The sequence below is a fragment of the Eufriesea mexicana genome, unplaced genomic scaffold, assembly GCF_001483705.2.
Source record: "Eufriesea mexicana isolate 0111107269 unplaced genomic scaffold, ASM148370v2 scaffold1312, whole genome shotgun sequence".
NCBI classification, from domain to species: domain Eukaryota; kingdom Metazoa; phylum Arthropoda; class Insecta; order Hymenoptera; family Apidae; genus Eufriesea; species Eufriesea mexicana.
Window position 1 is genome coordinate 841,960 of NW_016909446.1, and position 25,978 is coordinate 867,937.

Below are 25,978 nucleotides of genomic sequence, written 5' to 3' on the forward strand. Positions count from 1 at the left end.
TCTCCCTCCTGGCGTGAATTTTAATTTCTTAACGAACGAGATAAGTAGGAATATAATTCGTACGTATTTAATTATAATATCGTGCCTTATGCAATACCGAAGTAGGATATTAGATGAAAAATGATATTCCACGATGCTTTCATGAAACGACCGAGCTGTTCTGCAATTCTACAGTAACCGTCCGAGAAATAATAGAAGAGGTTCATGCGAGGCTCCACGATGAATCATATCAAACACGACACTTCAATTAAAATCTACTATTTATTTGTTCGACTTGCACAACATCTTTAGCGACGATAAAAACATAAAGTTTAATCAGATAGAGTCGAAGCCGTTTATTTGACAAATATCTTCGTTGTAGCTCTAATAGTAAAGACAATTTCAAATATACGAAGACGAAAAGAGCGGATTCCGGGGTAAATGATTTATCCGAGAGAAGATTTCGATAATAGAATCGACGGATCTACGATAACAGATCGGTTTTAAGCATATCTTCTTTGGAAATAGTGGTATCCAAATGGTCGTCATTTCTTTTAGTAATAACCACCATAGTGACCATATCCGTGACCAAAACCGTAATGCGGGTAGCCTAAAGGGAAAAGCAGATTAGGATGAAAGGATAACGTCGATGAATGTTCTGTTTATTACATAAGTTAGCTGGTGTGTAACGTCGATGAATATTTTGTCGATTTTACGATTATCGGTGGACAAATCTTCGAGATATCGTCGGATTACGACGTTCGAGGACGTTAATTGTACATACTATCTGAGAATATTAAACTGCACGCAATGGCGCAATAAATTGAGAGTCAAGAGAGGTACAAAATATTCATCGACGTTGAAAGCACTTTCCTCGCGATCTAAATTTCGCCATGCATCGTGTCGTCTTACCATAATGTCCAAAACCATGTCCGTACCCGTAAGCGGGATATCTGTAGATGTAAGGATAATAGCCACCGTATCCGTATCCACCGAGGTATCCTGGTTTCGCGGCGACGATGCCAATGATGACAACCAGCAGAAGGATGGTAAACTGAAAAAGAAATTTCACGATCTTCAAAATTGGCGTACATAAACTATAAACGTCGCGAATTCTATGTTATATCCTTCCATTCTACGAATCAATATATATCTAGGAAGTTGAAAATACTTTTATTCCTGTGTTCGACTTTGCGAACGTCTCTTCAACCCCTTCGCTTTCAATATCGTGTGAGACTCGTGATAAGGATATCGGGCCAGACACGAGTATCACGGGCAAGAGACGTGGTTCATCGATAGGGTCCAATGTGAACAACACGGATTAGGCTCGTGGTTAATTTTCGCCTTTGTCTTTCTGTCTCAGTTACGTGTTATTCGTCGTTGTGTTCGGACGAAATGGCTCGACGTGTGACCGACTCTGTTATTGATTACGGCACGCGTCATCCGAACTCGAATCGTAGGATAAGAGGTTAACGTGCCAGACTATTTCCTTGTAAATTTACGACCCTGTCGCGTAGGCTCTTCGAATTTCGTCGAAAATTCGTATTTTACGCGAGTGAAAAGCAAAACATGGAATTGGGGGCTTTAAATTGCTTGCAGTATGTTTGGGTTTAAGAAAGGGGATGCTTAGAGCGGAATTTGGATAAAAGATTCGTTTTATGTAGATACAGAAGGATTTTTATACGTTTAATCTGCATATAGGGTCATATGCAAATTCGGAATTTAGACTTAGCCTTTGGATATCAAGGAATACTCTCAGTGAAATAAATACCAAATCGTATGTCACTTCATAATTCAGATACTAAAAAATAATAAATATGGAAAATAAAATAATTCTAAATTGAGAATAGGAAGAAAATAAATCGACAATTTTAAAGAAATATTATTTTGCATTTCTCAAGATTTGAGTATCAACGCACTGGATTGCTATTTTATTTTTTATATTTAAAATGAGCTTCGATTTTCTGTTCTTTTTTTCTTTATGTAATTAATCGATTTGGTAAATGAGCGACTCGTGTAACGTTGAATAAAAATTCGAGCCCTTGTTCCTCGACAAGGGGTGGACCTCGACTTCCTCGCGCCCTGTGCATCGCCTTTACTTACAAGTTTCGAGTAAGCCATTCTCCGTCAGCTGACACTAGCCAGTTAACTCCTCTAGGTATTGCACTAATTTTTTCCGATCTGTCAGTAGTGTGCCACTGTCCGTCTGACGTTGGTCTCCGGTTCTTTTATAACAAAGGCGGGTTCCACCACGGCCCCACGGCGATTTTCCCAGCCTTCGTATTGGCTTCCCTCTGTTAACACTAATAGCAAAGACTGGCATTGTTACTCTGGGATTATGCGAATGCAATGCGTCATTATGAAAGAGACCCGATGCAGCAACGCGTTTCGGGATGGTCAGTCGTGTGCACGCCCTGTGAGCAGTGCCTTGACACCCAAATTTGCCGAGGGACCCGCGCTTTTCGTCGAGAAAAACCTGTCATCACGTTTCCCAACTTCGTTCCCGGGAAAACAATCGAGATACCGTGAAAATCAGCGCTATGATATTCGCAATGCGAATTTCGGGGAATCCGTGAAATTAATACCTTCCCCGAGACGTCTCTAGGGAACAGCATTTGGGGAGTTTCGTGTACTCGCGGGTACAATAACGTATATTCGTACACGGAAACAAGTGTTTCGCGAAATCACCGCCTCCTTTCGATTTCAACTTGGGACGTAAGGTTTTCTGTTCTCCCCGTCATCCTTCTGTCGAATTTCACGGTTCACGCTCTATCGCGTTACTTTATGACAGTGAATATAACATCGCCTTAAGATGTATAATAATTATAATTTACTTGCAAAATCACTTTAATCCTTTCACGGTCACGTCTGCAGTAAGACAGCTTCGTTATTAATTTCGCATGAATTACAATTTTTGGAAGAAGATTACCAAAGAGCGAAGCGATAAAGTCTCGCACAACGCGTTAAAACAACAGGCTTTCTTGAGATGCACGAAGGTATCCAGAATTATGTGACTGAGATGTAAACTGCTCAGGATGGCGTCGTTATATGAATTGATAATTAACATCCTATTTAGTGATATTTTTATCATTCCTCTGGTAATTTCTTTTAAAAGACGTCACGCCCATATCGCGGGACACGTAGCGAAGTACAAAGAGATCGAGGAGATTGTCAACATCTCGTTACCACGCTATTGGATAATTTAACGTTCGTTTGAGCTAGGACAATGCGTGCACGATTCGGAAAAGGGAGATGTCGTGGCGGGCATGACGTAGACGGAAAGAAGGAAAATCGCGGATTGCGTAACAGGAGCGTGTAACAGACTGCGTTCCAAAATGGCGAAATTTTGGGTGACGGATGGAGGGACGAAATCGTGAGAAAGAGAAGAAAAGAGCGAGCATTGCGACACTGGTGGTACCGAGAATCGGCACTGTCACTGATGGCAGACATACCTCGATACTCGCAAGCCATGTTGCAAAGTTGCGCGAAGGGTGAAGAGATTATGCAGAAAATATGCAGAAAATATGCAGAAAATATGCAGAAAATATGCATATATAAATATTAATTCTCTTCATCTCCTTTCTAGCTGAAAAATTTTTACCAACGATCCGATCCGACAAATCGCGTGATTTACGTTGCACGTGGACGTCTCCCGATGCACGCGAGTTGCAGTTAAATTCGACTGTATATCGCGTCGAAATTCGTGGAAGGTTCGAGAAAACGCGCGCGAGGAGCATCTTGCTGCGCGTAATCGCGTAATTGATGTACGCGACGAGTAATTATTCCGTTTCACGGGGAAGAATTGCGTGACATGTAATTGCAAGTTGCATTTCTTTCCGTCAATCGTCTCGTTCGCAGTCTAAGCGCGTGCACTTATGCATACACAGCGAGACGTATTCCGATATCGTCGCCTGATTTATCGATCCGTGCAATTACGTAACACTGTATAAAATCGTAATCGGTAGGTTCGACGTGAACATTTGAACCCGTGATTCATAATCTCCGCGGCTGATCAGGCAGAAACCGACTGGGACGCCTGGCGTATGTGAAATCGATTGACACTTTGTATGATAATCGCGCCTCGCTTTAATCATCGGGACGAAAAGGCTTGCAGTCTAATTCCGCCAGTTACGTGATCCTTTTTTCCTGTTTCCACGATCGCTATTTCCCCAGAATCGCTGAATATCGCGAACGCCGAAGGACTTTCCGCGTATTACGTATCGCGATGTACTTGAACGAGCAACAGTAAATCAATTTTATTGCGTTCCCGTTGATCCCAGCGAATGATGCGTTAAGGATCAATAAGAAAGCACTCGGTCGATTTCGCGAGAGTTGGGAATTTCTCGGTTTCCCTCGTGTCTTCGATCGTGAGTCGCAAACGTATCATCCCGGAGCTTCGATCGATGGGTCGCGTATGCAAAATCTACGCGGCGAAGGCCACGAAAATTATTAGACCGTGACAGTTGGCATGCGTGATGGGCACGGCGTGTAATTGCAGGATAAGGCCAACTAGAGCTATGGGAAATTTTTTCTGTATCATAAGCATGGGAACGCTGCGCTGATCAATGCCAAGTCGCGACGCGTGTCATCGGATCAGCTGTCGGATAAGTCTTTGAGAATGACTTCTCGAGCCGCAATTAATCTCTTCCGTTGTCCGGAGTGACGTAAACGGATCACGATTCGAATGCAACCGAGGTTTTACTTCTGTCGCTTCGCGCGAAGCTTGTCTAAGATGATTCAGTAGATCGTTCAATTAGCAAGACTTCGTCCAACGAGGAAATTATCAGGGAAGAAGAAAAATAAACGCGATGCTTTAATGAAAATCATCGATGGTACATGTAGATGACAATCTCAGATCCTTAGGCTAAGCGTTAGGCTAATTGGTTCGATACTTGATCGCGCGCTAGTTTGCTCTCTTTGGTGACGAACTCGGAGGCACGCTTCTTGTACTGATTAGAAGCTGAGGATCGGATCATCTCTGCCTTGATCTCGGACAACATCTCGGCTTCGCTGCTCGGTGGTGGCTCAGCGGCTTCGGGGTTCTCGTTGGCAGTCTTCTCCGCTTGCGCAGGTTTCTCGGGCATCATCGCGGGTCGATGATTGTTGTAAGGATAATACCCACCGAAGGGATACCAGTGAGCAAACGGAAAGTGGTGGTAGCTACTCGGATAGAAGTTCAAGTAAGGAACCGTTTTGATCCGTGGGAACGGGTGATCGTGGAAGCCATAACCGAATCGATAAGGCAATCCACCGAAAGGCGTTAGAGGATACGGGTGATGATTAAATCCGCCATAGTAGGGACCATACGGATAGCCAAACGGAGGGTAATTCGTGGTACCGTTAACGTTACCCTGACCATTTTCAGATGCTGCGATTTGTTCGGGAGTCGCTTGATTTTCAGGTGGATTCTGGGGTTCAGCTGGTCTCCCGTTTCCATAGTAGCTCGGGTAAAACGGTTGGTGATAGGGATCGTAAGGACCAAACCTGGGACCATAGAAATACGGTGGACCAAACGAGTATGGACCACCTGTCCCATTACCAGCACCGTGATCCGCGTATCCTGGACCAAAGGAGTCGTTAAGTGGACCAGGATAGAAGCCAGGGAAGCCGTGATAGTAGCCACCGTGATAGTACGGTCTGTAATGGAAACGTGGACCATAGTCGTACCCCCCTAACGCAGTCTGGCCTTGATTCTGATCGTTGATCAGTCTAGATGGGTTACTTTCATCCTGGCCACTAGCTGGTGCCACAGACTGACCCTCGCCTTCGATCGGTCTACCTTGAGGATAAAACCCTGCGTGTCGATGAAACGGCTGATAATACGAAGCATGAAACGGTCCGTGATAATTCAGATTATAAGGTCTACGTGTTATTCTAGCCACCTGGGGATTCTCGTTCTCAACCGCGTTTGGGTTAATCTCGTTAGCTACCGAAGGTTGCTCAGGGAGACCAGGTGTCTGAGGCGTCAGACGATGATAGTGAGGTTGAAGACCGATTTGAGCATAATGATTCGTGTTAGGTAACTGGTGGTCAGGTTCGGGTTTATATCTGAATCCCAAAGGTTGATGGTACTGGTTGGAGTAATGAAGAGTGGTCGCTTTGATGTCTGCATCGATGGAATTTTCTCTGGCGTTGACGTTGGTAGGTGAATCTGCCTTCATTTGGTCGCGAGGTGTCCGTGAATCCAGTTTCGCGGAGAATTCGAACGGTTTGTGCGTTTCTGAATCATGGTACTTCGAGTGACGAGGTGTGTTCGTTATGTAAGCATTCTGGAATGCCTCTTTCCCGTCGCTCGAGGAAGATAGCTCGCGTGTGTGCCGCGGGTGGCGACACAAAGAAGCATTCGACGGGATCTTTGAACTTTCCTGAGCGCGGTCGAGGTCCAATGGCGACTGCGTTTCCTGAATTCTTTTCAGAAGATTGCTCGCCGATTGGTTTGACGATTGGTTCGATTGCGGCTCTTGGTAATCGGTCAGCAAGGTCGTTGATAGAACCGACGCTATGTTCCTGGCGAAAGATGTCAGCACCTCCGCGCCTGTTTAGCAAGAGAGCGATTTAGTTATTTCTTTCCTGCCGTTTCAGAAAATACTTATCGTGATTCTAGACGAATGATTATGGGATTAATTTGTCCAATTCGATTTCCCTTCTCCTTTTCTATTGAAAATCAAATCAAATCGTACATGCAGCTACTCTGTAATCTATGGCGTTTCAACATTCGCCATTTCTATTCTTACATACTTTATCGTGACTTTTAACTCTTTTACTGTACATTTTAAAAATATTTTTTCACTCGATCGATCCGTGATTCCAATACGGTGTTTTGTCTCTGATGGAAAGATTTTAGAATCGAAATTTTCATTTTGAACAGGAATGAAAGGAAATAGTATGTATCTAGTAATTTATTTATAAGTAGCCTTATTCACTCCTCCATTTTTATAAAGAGAGGAAGATTAAATAACGCGTTTCGGATTATAAATGTCACCGTAATGACATTCAGCAATGGGATAGGAAAGGTTAGACCACGGGAAACTAATTAATATTTTCCATAATGTCACTGATTTCGCGTTCGAATCTGTATTAACATATTCTACGCGGTTACAATGGACTAAATGTTGAGTCGGGATCAGGAGAACATGCTCGTGACACAAGTCGTGTATCGTTAAGGGTTACCGCCACGAGAAGGCTCTAGCTTCGAGTATGGCCAGAGGCGAGCAAACGTCACTCGATGTAAACACGGCTTAAGTGTAACTGGAAAGTGAACGCAACGAGGAAATCTCGAGTGCGATCTATAGTCGAAAGAAATGTCGAGAAAAAATTTGCCAGCGGCAAAATTGCATTGCAGACACGCCAACAAACTGGTGGAGTATGCAAATGTGTCCTTGAAAAATAAAAACAAGCGGATTCGACGGAAGCATGCTCAGCTCCGACAAAGTGAAATTATAGAAAGTAATAAGAAAAGGAAAATTAGTGATAATTAGCAAAATTAGCAATACGAGAACGGAATTCTACTGTAGTCAATGTACAATATTTAAAATAACGAATAAGGACGCAAGAAACTCTATAAAAATGATAAGAATAATTTTTTTATTAATTATTATAATTTTAAATAATTATGTTTCTTCAGGTCATTATTGTTATCCCGTTGTTTATTATTATATGTGTGCCAGATGATCGCTACGAATTAATTAACGGCATCCGAAATTCCGTAGAACGTTGAAATAAATGAAAACGAAGAATTAATTATTTAAAATTTAATTTTACGTTCTGTATTACTTAACCTTTAAATTTAAAGTCGTAAATTCACTTTTACGATTCCGAGTTTGTAAAAACTGGCTCGGGTAGCACAAAAGGAATTGATGTATGACGTGATCTTTTTATCTGAACGACAGGAATTCCATTAGCGCCCACAGACTCATTTGGACAATGTGACGTGCATCACTCTCAAAGACCAACTGACATACATCAAATTGCATATCAATTATACTTTCTCTGTTCGAATAGTTTTGCGATCGTTCGATTCGCGTAAGATTGCCCAATTATGTGTAACCATGTGTATTTACCAACTCAAAAGAACGCATGATGTATTTCATTTAATCTTCTTAAATACCTCCTCTGTTCGCAACGATCGTATACAAAAATATAAAGAGAATAAGATGAGGAAATTCAAGTAAAACCCACACATATTCTTGAGAAACGTTTGCGTCGCCCACAAATAGAATAATCGAAAAATATCTATTTTTTTTCGTCACAATAATTATTATAAAACAGAACGAAACGTCCCAATGATTTATGAAAGTGTCCTGAGTCATGTATACTTCTCTCGAAAATATTAAACGCATTGAAAATTAAAAAATAAATTACGTCGGTGCTACAAGCTTGATATAAAAGATAGATTTGAGTCATTTCGATATAAATAAATGCAACGCGAGATAAGCGAAGCAGAATTATGTCTTTTCTGACTCAGACCTCTTTCATGAATATTGGCAGAAGTATCGAGTGCAGTCGGTGAAATTAATAGACCTTGGCGGAGGAAAAGGAAAACCGATCGCTCCTTAGAATTTTCCTCCGCAAGAATAATCCTCATTGTTCTAAAAGCAGTTCAAGGGTGTGCACTGTGATCGTTAAAAGCGTTTCCCAGAACGGAATAACAATCGACTTACTGAGTCCGTTTTTCGCCGCGCTCGCGTCATCCCGGAGGATCCATAAGCTCGCAACCAGCAGCGTTATCTGCAATAGAACAGAAACTGAAATCGTCGAAAGGGATATCGCACGCTTTCCTTCTCTCTTCGTGCCAGCGAAAATCCTCGCTTCCCTTTGGCCTGCGTAACGCGCAGCGCGTAATGAGAGGCTCGCGATGACGTGCCCCGCAATTTTCTGTAATACGATGTTTATTATTTGCGATTACGCAATGCACGAAGCGCACACGCGCGGGCCCAAAGATCAACGCACCGTTTCGTACGCGACACACTTGCTGTGCACGTGGTGCTGCCACCGATTGTGAAAATTTCGCGAGGAAGCAATCGTCGAGACGGAAGCACGTGACTCTGCTTTCGAAACAGTTCTATTTCCTTTGATTTCGAATCGTTATTCCCCGCGAACGTATAATTTTCCATTCCATTTTAAAATTACGTTTGTTTAATCAAAATTCTTAGCAATCTTCCACGACTCCTCGCGATTATATGATTTCGGATTTCATTTTAAAATTAGGTTTGTTTCGTCAAAATTCTTAGCAATCTTCCACGAGTCCTCGCGATTATACGATTTCGGATTTCATTTTAAAATTAGGTTTGTTCAATATAAATTCTTGGCAATCTTCCACGATTTTGGATTTTGATCTTAAATCGGATCAAAGTTCGAGAATTTTAGGTCGAAGTAGGAGAGTTAATAGCGAGTTTAATTGATAATAAAGCTTCATTCGGAGGAACGTGTTTTCTTCTTTTGTCTCTGATCACCCTGGTTCACTATTTGTCACACGATAGCGCGAGCAATTATCGAGGAACGACAGGTATTCGTGTTCTTCCGTGTCTTCTCCTTGATGCACATTCTCGCGATAGGAAGCTATCAGTACTTCTCATTACTTCTCACGGAACCTGTTATCCACGGGATTGAAACGCATGACGGATCAATCGATCGCGGCGGACTTATTGCTTCCTGAAGTCTCGAATATTCTTCGAATAAAACCGAGCGGCCGCGGTCGTGAAAATAATTGTCCGCAGTGTTACATAACACTGAGATTGCATTGTGAAACACGCGACACGCATGAAAGAAAGCGAGGAAATAGATTGCAATTATTATATCACTCGTCGTGGTCTGCATGTGAAAATGGCCGCGGCCAATTGTCAGTCATTATTCGCTATTTCTCATAAAATCGCAATACCGTACAGTTGCATATTCCGAACGTTAGTTTTCGAGTACATGATTCGAAGATCTTCTCTTCGCGTTATTTATGGTAACAAGTATCATCGGACTAGGCTCTGAAGCTGAAACGGTACGGTATAGCCAGTGACGAATTAATCGATTATCGATAAATGTCTCCATAGAAAGTTTACGCCAACGCGTGTATATAAATCTGTTCGGCGAGTATGGCAATAAGTAATTCGCGTTGAAAGCGAATAAGGAATCGCATCTCGTTCCATTCATGGTTTATTCATTCACGAAGTTAATTTCTACGTGTAACGTACACCGTGATCGCAATAAAACCCCACGTGGTCAGCCGCAATTTATACGCGAGTCTCATGAATGGTCACTATCGCGATCTAATGTTTGAAATTTCTAACGGAGGAACCAACCTTCGCTGATGGAACTGACTTCCATTCAACCACGCGATCCGTCAATGAACGATCATTCTAGCCTGTCATCGTTCATATGAAAGACGAAAAACTTTTCACAATGTCTCGTTAATTAAGCACGCGCGTTTGTTTTCTTAATTAAGTGTCCAGGGAACACGACGCGATAAAGCATCTCTATCAACAATTAATGTTCCTTCTTTCTATCGGTAGCAAAGATTTTATGGAATTCATTCTCAGATTATTCGTTTAGAATTAAATGCGTGGTCTCCAAGTGGAACGCCTTCTGAGAACACGGGACCAGCCTATACCGCGTCATATTGTTCTACACGGATCGTAATTAGCACGATTATGCAACGATTAATCCTTTCTTCTCGCAAGGACATGCACTTGCGAATATATAGATGCTAGCCCAGCCGCAGATGGACAGTACTGTTGCTCAAAATTTATCTGACACGTGTAGATCTTGTACAGCACCTGTGCACCTCACTGTCTCGCGAGTCCCGACGATTTTTCACCGTTACGTAAACTTTTATGCTATTGCGAATGACAATTTCGCGTACAACGACAATTCTGCGTTTTGCGATTACTCTGCGCAACGACCAGCTTGCTCGCAGCTTCCTTTGGCCGATTACAGAAATTTCACTGACATCCGTCAGATTTATTGCACCTTGTTACTCCTGGTATCGCGACTTACGCTGCATCGTGTAGCGATTAATTCTTAATCGTTATTAATGATGAACGGCAGCTATTAAATAAAGTACCGGCGCACGTTACGATATTTCATTATATCAAATGTATCGTAAGACAAACAGACTGTTCAAACAAACGCGGGACGAGAGTGACATAACTCATAGTTTGCCTTGTCAAACCGCATCGTTAGAGTAGAGGAACGGGACGAAAATTAATTTTCCCGATACACGTCTAAGAAAGTAACCCCGTTACCACACGATGCATCGATGTAGGACGAATATCATCTTCTCGCTTGCGAAATGCTCGGCACGTTATTTTTTTCTCTTTTTTTCTTTTTCCTCTGTGTCAACGAGGATCGTATTAGCGTCCATATACTCACGTGTAGAGGGTAATGCATCGTGCGTGCAGCTCGTGACGACTAACAGGCATACACCGTGCCCGATGTCATTTATACTTTCTCTCCATAAACGCTTTTGCCCTAATTCAATTGATATAAGAACGACCAATTTTCCATATTTCATGCGTGAACGAAATTATGTATAATTTCGTTTCTCGAGGTTTTAATGACGAGTTCCACCGACATGGTATCGATTAATCCTTTATAGGCATCGTACAGAGATATCGTGTAATACCTTGTGGAACATTTCGCTGCACGATACTTGACAATTCGCAGGATTCCGGTTGATTATTTTATTAATAAAATCCGGTGATATTGATACTTAATCGGATGATCGATAGGAATATAGTGTTTACTATAGAGTACTATCATTGCCCGATTCGGAAAGCTGTCGATCACGCTCGGATTATAACTTGTCACGGTATCCCTATAATTCTTCTTCATTCGCTACATAGCGATTGAGCAAGCCTAATTGAAGGAGCCCTTATCCTACGCGCGTACTTGCGAAATAAATTACGAAACAAAGAAAAGGCAATTTTCACGTGCTCTTCTATGCGTTTAATGACATTGTTTAAGTGGTTGCGCTTGAGCGAAGTTCCATGCGAGATGATTTTTAATTATATATGATCACGTGACAATAAATAGCGTGGCATTCTTGGAACGTTATAACGAAAATGTCAGACGACCGTGGATGGAACTTTTATACCTTTTTATTGCTAGCATTTTGTAACTAATTACGATTAGTATCCTATGTGATTGATCGTGCTAACAACGCCGGGGGCAACGGCACCTCGAACGTTGTAAACTTGCACAGATTGCGGATGCAGGCCCACTAGTCTCGTTGCCCTCAAATTCGGACCGACAATTAGCGGCTGTACACCTCCGAATCCGCCTAATTGCCGGGCCTGAATGGAATTAAATTGATGTCTCATAAATCCGGGATACTTGGACAACATGCCAGTTACGCTTCCATAGGGAATTCCACCTGGAACGAAATAACGTTTAGCAAATACGGGTCATGGTTTTACTAGCTGTGCAAAGGTGCAGAGAAAGTTTAATTAATGACGCTTCTTCGTATGTTTCTTTTTTCTTTATATTAATTTAGAAAAGCAAGATTCCGCTTTCGAAATGGTAATAAAAGTAATCGCTCGTTGCCGATGCTTATTTGCCAATGTTTATTTGCAAATGTTTATTTGCCAATGTTTATTTAGAATCGCTACTCTTTTAGAGACAGTGCGAGCTCTAAGAATTAGGCGACACCGCCTATGCAGGAGACATCGTCTGTGCAGGCGACACCGCCTGCGCAGGCATTCAAGTCTCCACGCATCTCCACGTATCGACGTCTACGCGATTTCCGAGTCGCAGGCGAATTATCGCCTGTGCAGGAGACATCGTCTGTGCAGGCGACACCGCCTATGCAGGAGACATCGTCTGTGCAGGCGACACCGCCTGCGCAGACATTCAAGTCTCCACGCATCTCCACGTATCGACGTCTACGCGATTTCCGAGTCGCAGGCGAATTGAAAATACAGGAAAATTTAATATTTCTTTTTCTTTTTACCGACGCTTGATCCACGTCACGATGCCTGCAAGTTTGTACTTTGATACTCTGTTTACGATTTCAGCAATGAAAGTGAAAGGAATTCGAGCGAAGCGTTCTGGAACCTCAGTGCCGTCCTCTGTTGTGCTTTTATCGAATAAAGAGGCAGGTTGTAGGAAGTTTAGGAATATTCGTGTTTATTCGCACGTAACGGTAATAAAATCGTAAGTCATTGGTGCAATAACACGTAAGTTAAGAAACGATGTTACCTTTACGAGGATTGTGTAACGTAAATGGAAAGTGAACACACTGACTTACCATACGCCAATCCATTCACCATTTCCACGATTCCTGCACTGTCCGGTGCGGCTGTCGATAAGTTCAGCAAACCAACCACGGTTAACAGCAGAATGGTCTGTAAACAATTAGTTATTCTCATTTTGCCAGCGGACTCTTGCGAGCTACGCTATAGAATAGAGATATTCTAGTTGATCCTCCTACTTGAAACGAAGCATTTTGTTGCTCTTTTATATGTGCTCGTACTTTCGATCAGATATCGCGTACAAAGAAATAATTTTCCCATATAGTTGAAGGAACATTCAGATCGTTAACGCAGCAGAATTTAGCCGTTTATCAGATTCTCAATTAAAACGTTGTTAACATCTCGAGGCTGTTATCTCGCAGCTGAATTTCACGATAGGCAGACTTAGGTATTACCAGCAAATGACAATCGTCGATAGAAAGTATGTCGCTATTTGCATGTTAGGTTTTTGCCTCGTTTTATACACGTTTTACCGTAAACGAGCAGAATGTTCCATCGTCGCACAAACTTAGAAATCTCGCGAATCGTTAAATAAACACGTTCCGTGTGTTAAGTATTAGATGTTAATCGTTCTCGCTTTCTCCTGACAATCTATTTTTGCTTTAAAAGACAGAAAAAAGAAATAAGAAATAAAAATTCGAAAGAACGTGAAGCAACGAGGAACACGAGACGTGCAATTGAGACACATACTTTCATTCGAATGCATTGTTTAAGTGCGGGAGTAATTTCATTTCCAGTACACGTATTCGTGTTTTCTGTTTGTCGAATCGTAAAACAAGAACGAAACTCGAGTACAAACTCGAAGATTGAATTATACGCACGGCGTAATGTTACTGTTGGCCAATCCAAGGCCGGCATTTCGTTTCCACGATTTTCGTCGTTAGACTGCACTGACAGTTGAGAATTCGTGAAAGAATATTCAGGATTTGACCGCTGAGATTTGCTCGATAATTAATTTAACGAACAGGCAAACAGGGTTCGCACGTCTGGAAATTTTGGATAAGAAAATTTGAGGAAATTTAATGAAAGAGGAAAATAAATGGTAGAAAGAGTGGGAAAGTTCATTGAACATGTCTCGAACGCTCTTAGAACTGTGAAACATATGGACCTTGGAGGACACAATCACCTCTCACGACGTTAGTCACGCGATTCGTATTACGTTCACGCATTGACTATTTTCTCCTTTTCGTTCTACTTAAAAGCGCTCGTAAGCGCAGTTCCTAATTGTCACGTGAGTTACAGCGGTTTCCATATTAGCACTGTCAAAACATATGTTTCCCGCGATATTTCCATGCCTCCTATTTTAACGTTCATACGCTACTATTTATACATATTTGCATACGCATTTAAACTCTGTGACTCGATTTAATTCAATTTCGAATATTGAATATTCACGAATGAAAGGAAAATGAATCAATCAACAAACGTGAATTTTAACTCTTCTTAATTCTATCGGATTTTATATATTTTTCAACGTTCCCCTTTCGGAATATGATGTCACTTTTTCACACTTCACCAAAAGAGCTGTCGATTATATTTTCCTATAAGAACCCTGATTTACAAGTGAACGTACTACGTCATTAATTATCACCACTGTTCCGAGCGTCTATTTTTGACGAAATGACCACGAGTTTTTTCATTTTTATTTCCACGAGAAAGCAGCACGCTTGACGTACCTTCAGAGGAAGCATATTGACCTTTTAGTAGTCGCGACTGAAGACAAGAAGGAAACTAAAGCACTAAAGTAAAGATCGAATTATATACGGGGCTCGGCCTCGCAGTTGGCCAATCAAAGGCTTGTATTCCCTTTCAGTATCGAGTGTTATTCATCGATACAGGATTTTATTAGAATGCAGTACGTACCTAAATGGAGGATATCGTCCACCTTAACCTTGGTGAACGTCCAGCTGGCCACTCACATAGGCTTAGCCAACGGAATAAGGTAAATACTTCGTAATTCGTATTTCTGCTGGTGGGAATACTTCGATGCAGTCGAACCGATATTGCTTGCGAAATATTTGAAAGTCGCTAATTACGCATTGCTGAATAAATAGGAAATTACGGCCCGATTAATAATTGAACTAAAATATCAAAATGAATAGTCGCGAACGCCAAATAGCGTCGATTAAATACACAAAGGTAGATTTATTTCGAAAAATTTTCAAAATTTTCGAGTTCAACGACGTACCGATTTGATATTTAATTGCAGCTTCATTTTGGCGTATTTTCAGAAGCTCGGTTGTACTACACGAGTCCTAAATAACACGTTAATTAATTAATTACTCACCCATATAATTTTCCAGCCGTAACGATATTCAGACCATGAAGTCCATAGGTGTATGCGATTAAATAAAATGATTATAGCATGAGCATTGAGTGGTTAATATAATAGCACGGATCATTATTCTCAGCCGACATAATACATCATTAAGTGCAAGTGCATCGTTCTTCATCGCAGAATTATCGATAAATCATTTACCAGGTCTCGGTTAGTGCGATGAATATAAGCATGATTGACAAGCTGCCTACTAAATTCTATGGGGAAATTGTGACACTACTGTGTGAAATTAGATCAAGGATAGCCAGCTCGGGAACAGGGATCTACGTTACGTAATGAGAAACAATTTACCGATCTCCTAGATCGCGATCAATTATCGTTCACGAAATATTTTTTAAATTCTTTATTAAGGATTTTATTAAAAATTTTTCAAATTCTTCTATCAGGATCCTTTATAAATTTTCCACGGTCTCGTATCGAGATTTTCGTCAATTATTTGCAACTGTTTGACAATTATCAGAATACTTTTTGTAGGCTACGACACTTTAGTGCAATTGTTTTATCTTTATTCAAATAATCTGATTTATATACAACAACTCGAGTAACAAATAAAGATTTAACAGTAACAAATACGTAACATTAATCGTTTAGCAAAAAGATCTATAGAATCAACGACTGGAGATTATAGCTCTATAACAGGTTCTCGACAGCGATACTTGAAATTGCTTCGTGTTATTACAGAGGATAGATTACAAAAATTTATCAAAGCGTTCCAGGTAACAGTAAATCCTTTGCTCTGATTCCTTCCTCTACCTTTTCTTTTTGCCTCCTCTTTGATTTACTTTTTGCCGGGTACCCTATCATCCTAGCTGGTCGATTTCCATTCGTCTGGCATTATAATTTTTTCCTCGTCCCGTGCTATTCCATTCCTCTACCACGTTCCGAGAGTATCTTTTTTCCGAGACAAACGTGATACACTTTTCAGCGAGTCGTCCTCCGAAGCAGGCCTGAAACGAATTATTTCACGAGTGACTCGTAATCGCGCGAAAATAACTCGGACTTATTTCGCCTTTCTACGACACCGTGTCGCGTAAAGTCTGCTGAAAACGTCAGGTTAATGAAAGAAAGTTCTAATAGAAACATCTAATGGACCTGATATCCTCTCAACGACGCGTCATTAACATCCTTTCCAATCAATTTCTACTCGTTTCCGTGGATGTTTCTCAATCCAAATAACGACCACGCGACTTTCAATTTTTCATTCTTTTTCCTCCAGCCTCTAGGAACAGGCAATAAACCGCAGACATAAAACTGGACGAGAAAAAGGAGCATTCGGACTCAAAAGTCGTAATTCTCGGATATCCAGGAAACGGAGGAGACGATCTCTCTGGAAGACTGCTCGGTCAGCTGAAGAGCTCTGTTCTGCGGTGAGAAGTTCGCTTCCGTTTTCAACACAGCTCCAAACTCGTAATCCTCGTCAGGCTTCTCTACATCGCTCAATGTCTCTATCCTGTCGTCCTCGAAGTCGAACCTCGCGTCACTTTTGACAGTAGGAATTATTCTCCTTGGTTCGCCAGCTTCCTCGTTCTTGCTCGCGTCATCGTCGATCGACACCGCTGTCACGGTTCTATTCTCTTCTTTCTCTCCTAGATCCCTTTCCCCAACGTCGTTAACCTTCTCCGACTGATCCTGTTTCCTCGAACTCTTCGAGAGCTCCCGATCCTTCGAGCTTTTTGTCGGCTCGTTTACTATCTCATTCGTTCGACTCCTCTTTCTGCCTCTGGATCGTTGCTCCACTGTTCCAGTTTTGCTCGTCGAATTATCTCTTTCCGTCGCGTCGTTGCTAGACCTATTCGGAGTTTTAGACAAGCTGTTTCTCCTCGTATCGTTTCCCGACTTCTGATTTCTCCGTCGTGTCACCCTGGAGGCTGGAGTGGTGCTAGCAGCAGACGCGATCGTCGTGGGCGTGGTCGTCGCAGACTTCTGCCTTCGACGAGCTCGACTAGCCTCAGTGACCGATTCCACGGTAGAGATAGCGTTTTTCAATGGCCTCCGTCTCTTCTTCGTCGCCTGTTTCGTAGAATTCTCAGTTTCTCGAGGACCAGGCGTGACCGCAGTCACTCGCGACTCAGAATTTTCCAAGGTATTCTTCGCCAGCTCGCTCGAGTTCCTACTTTCGAACGCGTCTATGACTTCCTTGGCTTTCGACTGCTCCCTGATCTTCGTCTTCCTGGTGGAAGCTAGGGTCACGTCTTCGGGAACGATCATTCCTCTCGAGATGCCTCTGTACTTGGTAGACGTCTCTGGTCTCTTCTCCAACGAAGAATCGACTTGTTCCTCTTTCGAAGCGCCCTTCGATGACTCCTCCTGGGATTCTTCTTCCAGAGCCTTCTTGATGGACCTGCTAATCTCTTCTACGCTAGTCGATCTGACTGTCGTCGAATTTTCATTCATCGGATTGCTGTTCTTCGACCTGTATCTACTGCTATACTTCATCACTGGTCGATATTCGCTGCTACTCTCTAAGTTATCCGAAGTGCCATCTTCAGATGTGTCCCTGCGACCCCAGTATCGGTACCTTCCACGAGGATAGGTATTTCTTCTAGGTTTCGAGGCGTAGACTTCTTCCGTCTCTTCGTCATCATCTTCGAAGCTCTTCAGTAATCCCTTACGCTTTTCTTCCTTTCTTTTTCTCTCTTCTCTCGCCAGACGTTCTCTTCTTTCCCACGGGAACTCGAACAATGACTTACCACGATGCTGATCACGTTTTCGTGCAGGTTCATCCTCCCTCTTCTTGTACCATGGGAACACGTACTCCTCTTTCACGTCAGTGCTCTCTTCGCTCTCTTCCGAGCTTCTCTTCGGATGAGATTTATCATAATCGGTAAACGGCGGATGAAAGAAGGCTGGTTTGTTCACGCGTGGGCCAAGGTCCGCGTACTTCTCATCTTCGTAATTCTCCGCTGGAGATTGTGGTCTGGACGTATACGCGAAGAACGGTTCTTCTTCTTCCGATTCGCTCTCCTTCGACGGAGCGTGGCTTTCGTCTGAAGATTCTCTGCTCGATTGGGCTTTCGTGCTTGTCTCTAGCTTCTCCGAGGATTCTTCCTGCGAGAAATGAGAGGGATAGGAGATCTTCGAGGTTTCTTCGTCCTTGTCGTTTTCGTGGTGCGTTGTGTTCGAATTCATGGAGTCCAGAGCTGTATGGAAGTCGTTAGAATTATTGTTAACGCTGTAGGGATATGGTTTCTCGAAGTCTTCGGAGGATAACCCTGTGAATTTCGTGGGGTCTGCTTCCATGTAGGTTTTCAAGCTGAAATATTCTGTAGAGGATGATACTTGGGGGTTCTCCGTTGTTGTCACCTCACTTTCTTCCACGTTTTCGTGAACTGCATAACCTGCTCCTGTTCTATTCGCCATTGGCTCGTTTGCGTGATTAATTTGGTCCTGGTCCGAACGATCGAGGTTCTCAGACACGTTCAGCTTGTCATCCTTGGCGCGATCGATTAAGTATTTCGCTCCTCGATTATCTTCAGCAATAATTTGACTGTCGAGATCGGCATTCTTCTCTGTAGTCGTCGTTGTATCCGACAAATTAATTTCGGTGGTTAGAGGGTACAGAGAATTCTCCGTTGTAGTTAGTATTGGACTTGGAGTACTCTTTCTTCTGATATAGTTATATTTTGGTTCCTTGCGTCTACTGGCTTCGTTCACTTTCGTCTCGTTCACAAATTTTCCGAGCTTCCTCACGTCTCCTTTCGGTTTCGAATACCTGATCCTGTCTTTGATCGTGTATACAACCTTCTGGGACATCTCCTGCTTCTGAGCTGTGTTATTAATCGAATTTTCATTTGGTACACCTCTGGAGACCTTGAGCTTCCTCTGTGAAGGTACTATCTTTGAATCGGTACTTGGTTTCGTCGAATTCTCTTCGTCAACGATAGGTCTGATAGTCGAGTTCTGAGAATTTGTCAGTCCGTATTTGCTTTCTCTCGAATTCGACAATCTTTCTTCATCGTCTCCTTTCTTCTCCGCTGAGTCCAATTCGATGGAAGCTAGTATCAAGCTTTCTTCGTTGCTGGAGTTTGGTGTATCCGTCAAATCCCGTTTGTAAACGCGAACCTTCCTCCGACGTTTGATAGTTCTGTAGCCAATTACGGGTTTCTGAACTTGAATCCTCGGTCTAGTCTTCTGTGGTATTCTGGTCCGTTTGTAGCTACCTCTTTGTCTGCTGCGATACACGGGAGGCATCAGCCCTTTAATGTTTATGCCCATGTTGCTAGGTTGATCCAGGATATCTATCGACACTTTGTATTTGTCTTTCCTCCCCTCTTTCGTCGAGTTCTTGGAGGGGTTTATTCTGACATCGTTGTTCGTGTCGTCGAAGATGGTAATTTCCTCCGAAGCTGGCATCGTGGTAACCTCGTGCACCTGGTACGAGTTCGCCAGGTTCTTAATGGTACCCATGACGTCTTCGTAAACTTGGCTCTGATAAGGAGTATACAGCGACGACAGTTCGCTGGCAGACATGACAGGACGTTTCTCATTTTTCTCATTCTTCTCGTTCTTTTCATTTCTCTCGTTCTTCTGTGGTCTCCTGGAACCTTTCGTGTACTTTATCTGCGACGTTTGCACTCTGAAACTCTGAGGTCTCTTTCTCGGCCTCGCTGTCGTTCTTGGATAGGATTTGTAACGAATACGTCTCCTTCCCTGAGGCCTAGCAGAGCCTTGTCTTCGAGACTGCCGAAAGTTCTCCGGTCTCCTTGAAGACTTCTGAATCACGAAATCGTCGTTCTCTTTAGGAAACATCATGATCCTAGAGGTGAACTGCTTGGAGTCTATCTCCGATGGAGCAACGGGCTGTTCCACCTCTTTCTCCAGGAACAGTGGGTTGTCGAATGGATTGTCGTCAAAGTATTTAGCCTTGAAGCAATCGAGCTTGTCACCCAGGCCTTTCAAACGAGGCAGATTCTTCTTCGGACCGCGCTCCGCGACTGGCTCTTCCTCTTCCGGCAACACCTCCAATTTAGGCTCAACTTCGTCGCAGTGCTTATAAGCGTCCCTCGAGTTATAAAATTCCATGGCACCAAAGGTCTTCGCGGGTACTCTCCTAGGATCAGTCGCGTACCTCAGCGCAGAAGGAATTGGCAGTTTCTCGTTGTCGTAAAAAGGGTACTTCCCTGCATCCAAGCTAGCCTGTGTAGTCACGCCACCCTCAGCACGATCCTCTTCGATCAGCTCTTCGACGTAGTCGAACTCGGGAACCTCGACCTCGACATTCTCCTCCTCGTCTTCCTCCTCCTCATCCTCTTTGTCTCCGTTGAATCGAGCATCTATCTCCTTGTCTATGACACCCCCGGCCACCTTGGGTGCCCCGTCTAACAGCTTCTCCCGTTCGTCTAATTGGTCTTTCACCTGACTACCCCCGTCGTCGGGCTTCTTCTCCTTCTTTCCCGTCGAATCAATCAGGTTCCCTCCTTCTTTCTTCCCGGCGTCATAGTTCAGCGCCGCCAAATCGCTGTCAACGTCCCCATCGCTCCCTTCGTCCCCATAAACGCTGCTGCTTTCTCTTTCCGCGGCACGCGACCCTTCCCCCCGATCGGTCGCGCAGTATCTCGATTTCTTCTCGCTCGGCTGTTTTGCCGGCGACGTATCCAGAGCGAGCCCCACTTCCAGGCTGCGTGTCACTTTCTGCGAGCAATTTCTCTCGATCGACGGATTTTTCGCTGCCCGTTCTATTTCGCCTCCATTCGACGTGCCATTGTTTGCCATCGATCTCGGGCCTTTCACGTTCACGTCGCTTTCGTCATCGACCACCTGCACGGCAGATCTTCTTTCGCGCCTTTTTGCGCGGATTCCGCGTACCCCGTCGAGAGACAACGCCTGACGGAACGGTCTGAGAACGTTCCTGGTTTGCTTTGACCTGTTTCCGGCTCGGCTTACGTAATCGATCGGTTCTCTGTGCCAGGCCGTCTGGTACGGGTCGCTTCGTGGCGGCATTCGGATCAGATCCAACCCTAGAATCGAGTTCCTCTTGCGATTAAAAGGCAGTCGCTGCACCGGATGCGGTGAGTCGGGGTAGATCTGATATATCCTGGGAGCCGTGTAAGCTTGATGGTGCCTTTGGGGCACCGGAAACGAGCTCCAGTCAAAGCTGTAGTAGTACGGAGCCTTCTGTGGTAAGGGAGGCCTCATTCTCGTTAAGTCCTCCAAATCATTTTTATGGTTCGATGGCTGCGCGTTATTCAGCTGCAGACTGTTCTGAGGATGAGCATTTTTGCCCGAGTTCTTCTCGTTCCTCACGTGCATCAGGACTTTCATGTAGTTCTCGCTCATTATTAACCCCCCTGCAGTCGTCGACTCGATCGGTGATTTGATCGTGGGTTTTGGGGTTGATGGTATTCGATTAGGGGTCTCGGAGGTGGAAGGTTTCTCGGGTTTATCCGATTTGTGCCTGACGGTGATCTTGTAACGCGGTCTGCGATTCGCTAAGGAATTTAGCGTTGGGTTGAAGACGGAACTGTCGAAATTCTTGTCGAATTCTTCGTTGCTCTCTAAAACTGATTCAAGGTTCGGGATTGAGGCTTCTCGGATAGGCGCGTAGAGCTCGTCGTTATGGTTATCCGAGAAGGGAGAGGTTTCCGTGTAAATTGCTTCGTTGGAGTTGTCTGGTTGCCAAAGTTCGTCCGTGTCGATGCTGTCAGAGGATAGCAATTGGCTGTTCTGGCCGATATTTTTGGAATATTCCGAGTCCGTCGGTGTTTGACCATCGCTTTGCTGTGTACTCGAAAATTCGGATTCGATCGTCGATAATGGCGTGGTGGTTTCTTCGTAGGCAGAATGGGGTATGAGATTGTTTAAAGTTCCCCTAAAAGTCGGACCTTGAAGAAGGTTTTTGTTCGAAGTCGTTGTCTCGAATATCACCGGAGGCTCCGTAGTTTGATTATCCTTCGTCTTGAAATAATCCCAGAAGATTTGGCTGTAGCTCACTGTCGTTGGGTCCACCTCGATTTGCTCAAAGTCGGTCACGTCGTTGGACGAAGAATTTCCATGAACTCCGTGGTTGTATAGCCTAGAAGAACCTCGAGAACCATCCAATTTTTCTCTCCAAGTTGTAGTTTCTATTTCAAAATCCTTCGATATTTCGTCTCCATTCATCGAAACCGCAGTCGAATATTCAATGTCGTCGGAAACCGATGGTCTCCTCTGTCTTCTATCAGTCTTTCTTCTCCGCTTCGTCGACTCAGCCAAGGCTTCTCTATCGTTCGTGTTTCGAAATTTCTCCACTTTACTAATCTCGATTCCTTTCTCCAGCTCCTCGGCCTCCTTCTCCAAGTCTGCCTGCAGCTTCTCTGTTCCTTTCTCAGCAATCAACTTCGCGTTTACCGCGACATTGTCATTCGTCTTATACCCCGTACGCGTCTCATGGCGGCCATTGCCGAGTTCATCAAAATCCTTGAAATTCTCAGGAGGGATCTTCTTATGTTTCCTATCTCTCGTCTCATTTTCCTCTCCCTCGTCGTCGTAATCGTTGTCTCCGGATTTCTTCTTAAGATCCAGCTGGTCGTGAAGCTTCCTAGCGTAATCTTCCTGGAAATCAGCGTCCCTGATGTGTCCAGCGTGATCATAGGCAGAGTCTTCGTAGCCTTCTTCGGTGTACACCGTGTTCACCTTCGTGTTCTTCACCACGGCTCTCAATCTAGCCGCGTTTTCCTTCTCCTCGTCCGACACTGCGTTCTCTATCGCTTTTCTGCGAGGTAGTCTTCTCAGGGTGTCAGTTTTCCTCACTTGAGCGTACACTCTCGTGGGCACGAAGTCCAAAGCGACCTCTTTGTTCTTTGCTGGCTTGGCCCAGACGCCTGGAGCTGTGTACTTCGGTTTCGTTGGGACGTCCCTCGGTTCCTCGTGATCCGAGTGAGGAATCGCGTGGTCAGGTGGCCCTTCAGGCTCTTCTTCCTCCTCTTCCTCTTCGGAGTCATTCGATTGGTCACTCGGTGGCTTCTCGAATCGGTTGTACACGATGGTCCCCGACGATTCGATTGGATTCTGATCTTCTTGCGAAACCGACGTCGACATTGTCGGTGATCCTTGGCCAAGCAACTCATCCTTGGAGAAGTTGGTCTGTGGCTTGCTGTCGTTCTTCGAAGTCAAATGGTTGAACGTTCTTGAATCGAGCGAAGTATTCGACACTGATTTCCCTCGAGACCCGAGAACCGACACCAGTAACAAGATTAACAGCACTCGATTCATTGCGCTGTTACGAGTTTGCCATTGCACTTGGTCAGCAAAGAGAATCAGTCAGATCACGTAGCCTTGTCTAGCCAGAGTACCATATCAAGCGAACTGGCGTCATTGAACTTCAGCATCACTTTGTCTCGGTGAAACAAAAATACAATTATCCTTTAACGTTACGTTATCTCTTCTTTCAATGTTCACGCGATGTTACAAATTTGTTGTTTAATCGTTTATTAAAATTTAATAACCGATTATTTAACTATTTCTCAGTGCTTGTCCCTACAATAGGTTTACGAAGATTTAAGTTTCGAGAAACGATTTTCTCCACGCGATCGAAGCATACGAAGCAACTCGAGTTCGCGTTAATCGTGAATTGTCACCCAGACCTGAACGCTCGCGAACCACGGTCGATCCCTCGAAGTCACGCGACACTTAGAGATCTCTAATCATTTTCGATCGATAGCTTGCGTCGAACTGCACGCCGATCGGTCCGCGTGGTCTAATTTATATTTTCCAGCGGATCAGAAAGGCAGCGGTAGGGTCTGAAACGGGTTGAAGAGTCGTTGTTCACGGGACCGTGCAGGCCCGAACATAGAACGGTTCTGTCACTCTCGATTGAGCCCCCGAGGTGGATCGTTTCACTGGAAAGGGAATAAAGAAATCCACGATCGACCTGGCTCGCGCATGCCGCACTAATTGCACCGTCGCTTTTTTCCTTTTTTCCCTTAGCCACTTTCTGCGGATTCGGTAATTTCTGCTAAATTAGCGCGATCTCGCATCGGAAAGTCGACACTTCTTACACGTTCCACGACAGTCATACACGTTGCTTCACACGACACGCTGTATTTCACTTTTCCACGGACTTTCGAAGCCGAGATTGAGCCGTGAAAAACGAAATCTGGAGATAACGTGTACGTCGTCGTGGAAAATATCAGTTCCCTTTTGAAACAGACGTGTCTTCCACTCGAGTGACCTACCCCAATCTTCCAAATCTAGAGCCCAGAAGTCTAAGAACCTTATTCCGTGAGTGTATCCTCGAGTACTATAACGCTGGTCCCAAGAATAGGTCAACGAAGTTGGAAAGGTAAAAGTCAGTTCAGGTAATTAACTAAAGAATCCACCAAGAATACAACAAGGAGTATCGCAGTCGTTATAGTCGTTATTCCCTCAAAAAAAACTGGTCAACTCTCCAGCACGTGTTTCTTCGTGCCAAAACAGCACTTGCCAGGAGCCAGTATAGACGAAGATAAATTTTATCTCATTTCGAATTAGTCCATCGTCAAACTCACAGATAAGAAACAACGAGCACGTTTCACAACCCATTCCTCTTCTTAATTAAACCTGTTAAACCAATTTCGCTTATCGTGTCACGAATAAATCCTCTTCTGATCGACAAAATAATAGAGAGAAACGCAATTCGATTCAAGATTATCTATCACTATCCTCGCTTAGTTTCTCTGTCCCAATCCGCCTCGTTTCCTTCTCCAATTAGATACACGATTAAAGCGATCGACCCAAAGGGACGTTTCTAATTTGCCATATCTCGATTCCCCTTTTCCACCGCTATGTTCGTCGATAATCCAGGGGACCCTGTGAGCCGTGAAAAAGGACGGAATAGTCGATTCCACGGCAGCTCCGTTTCTAGAATTAGCGGCTCTCGATAACGTTTCATCCGGAGCCAGCGAAGCGGAGAAAACTGTGGCTCGGAGGACACGCTTCGCGGCTCGACGCGGAAAGGCCCGGTGCAATCGCCTCGGCAGAAACCTGGCAAGCGAAACAAACGATTCACAGACGAGCGAGCTAAGCAAAACGCTCTGTGCTCTTGACTGTGCACGGCCAGACTCGCGGTGTTAACACAGCTCGTAACTGCCAGGAAGTTCCACCGATCAAACCGATCGGAATCGCGAGATATTTCTCGAACGTCGCGAAGTGCCCGTGGAACATCAGCGAAACGACCCTAGATCTATGGAATGAGCATAAATATCTATATTCGTATAAATATTGGTAAGAACTCGAGAAACGAACGCGTTGAAGTCTACCAATTGAGAGATACGTAGGTATCGGTGTGTATAACACGAGAAATTGAGAGATACAGAGGTATCGATGTCTGGATATCGGTCCTTAATTTTTGAATTTTGAACGATTCTCTCTGTGCGATATTCCGGTAAATAGAGTAGAATTTAAGGAGTCGCGATGGAATGGATGGAGTATCGATTCGGAGAAGAAGTGGCGATTATTTGAGCGTCGT

The 25,978-nt window shown here is 43.9% G+C and overlaps 3 protein-coding genes across 3 annotated transcripts; all 3 read right to left on the reverse strand.

Annotated features, from left to right (window-relative positions):
• Nucleotides 1-515: 515 nt before the first annotated feature.
• LOC108547939 (shematrin-like protein 1) lies at nucleotides 516-2,196 on the reverse strand. Its single transcript, XM_017900663.1, has 3 exons — nucleotides 2,083-2,196; nucleotides 892-1,033; nucleotides 516-589 (listed from the first exon to the last, which is right to left on the reverse strand). Exons 1-3 carry the CDS (start codon nucleotides 2,098-2,100, stop codon nucleotides 534-536), a joined length of 216 nt encoding a protein of 71 aa, XP_017756152.1. The 5' UTR covers nucleotides 2,101-2,196; the 3' UTR covers nucleotides 516-533.
• A 2,654-nt stretch (nucleotides 2,197-4,850) lies between these two features.
• On the reverse strand, nucleotides 4,851-11,355 carry LOC108547895 (uncharacterized). Its single transcript, XM_017900605.1, has 3 exons — nucleotides 11,338-11,355; nucleotides 8,640-8,706; nucleotides 4,851-6,514 (listed from the first exon to the last, which is right to left on the reverse strand). The coding sequence occupies exons 1-3, from the start codon at nucleotides 11,353-11,355 to the stop codon at nucleotides 4,851-4,853; spliced, it is 1,749 nt and encodes a 582-aa protein (XP_017756094.1).
• A 740-nt stretch (nucleotides 11,356-12,095) lies between these two features.
• LOC108547959 (uncharacterized) lies at nucleotides 12,096-14,908 on the reverse strand. The gene is made up of 3 exons (XM_017900693.1): nucleotides 14,894-14,908; nucleotides 13,214-13,310; nucleotides 12,096-12,340 (listed from the first exon to the last, which is right to left on the reverse strand). The coding sequence occupies exons 1-3, from the start codon at nucleotides 14,906-14,908 to the stop codon at nucleotides 12,096-12,098; spliced, it is 357 nt and encodes a 118-aa protein (XP_017756182.1).
• Between the last annotated feature and the right edge of the window lie 11,070 nt (nucleotides 14,909-25,978).

Coding starts and splice junctions, on each gene's coding strand:
- LOC108547895 (XM_017900605.1), bottom strand. Junction 6,515..8,639: donor CGCGGCGAAAAACGGACTCA/GTAAGTCGATTG, acceptor CTTGCTAAACAG/GCGCGGAGGTGCTGACATCT.
- LOC108547939 (XM_017900663.1), bottom strand. Junction 590..891: donor ACATGGTTTTGGACATTATG/GTAAGACGACAC, acceptor TTTTCCCTTTAG/GCTACCCGCATTACGGTTTT.
- LOC108547959 (XM_017900693.1), bottom strand. Junction 12,341..13,213: donor GGTGAATGGATTGGCGTATG/GTAAGTCAGTGT, acceptor ATTTCGTTCCAG/GTGGAATTCCCTATGGAAGC.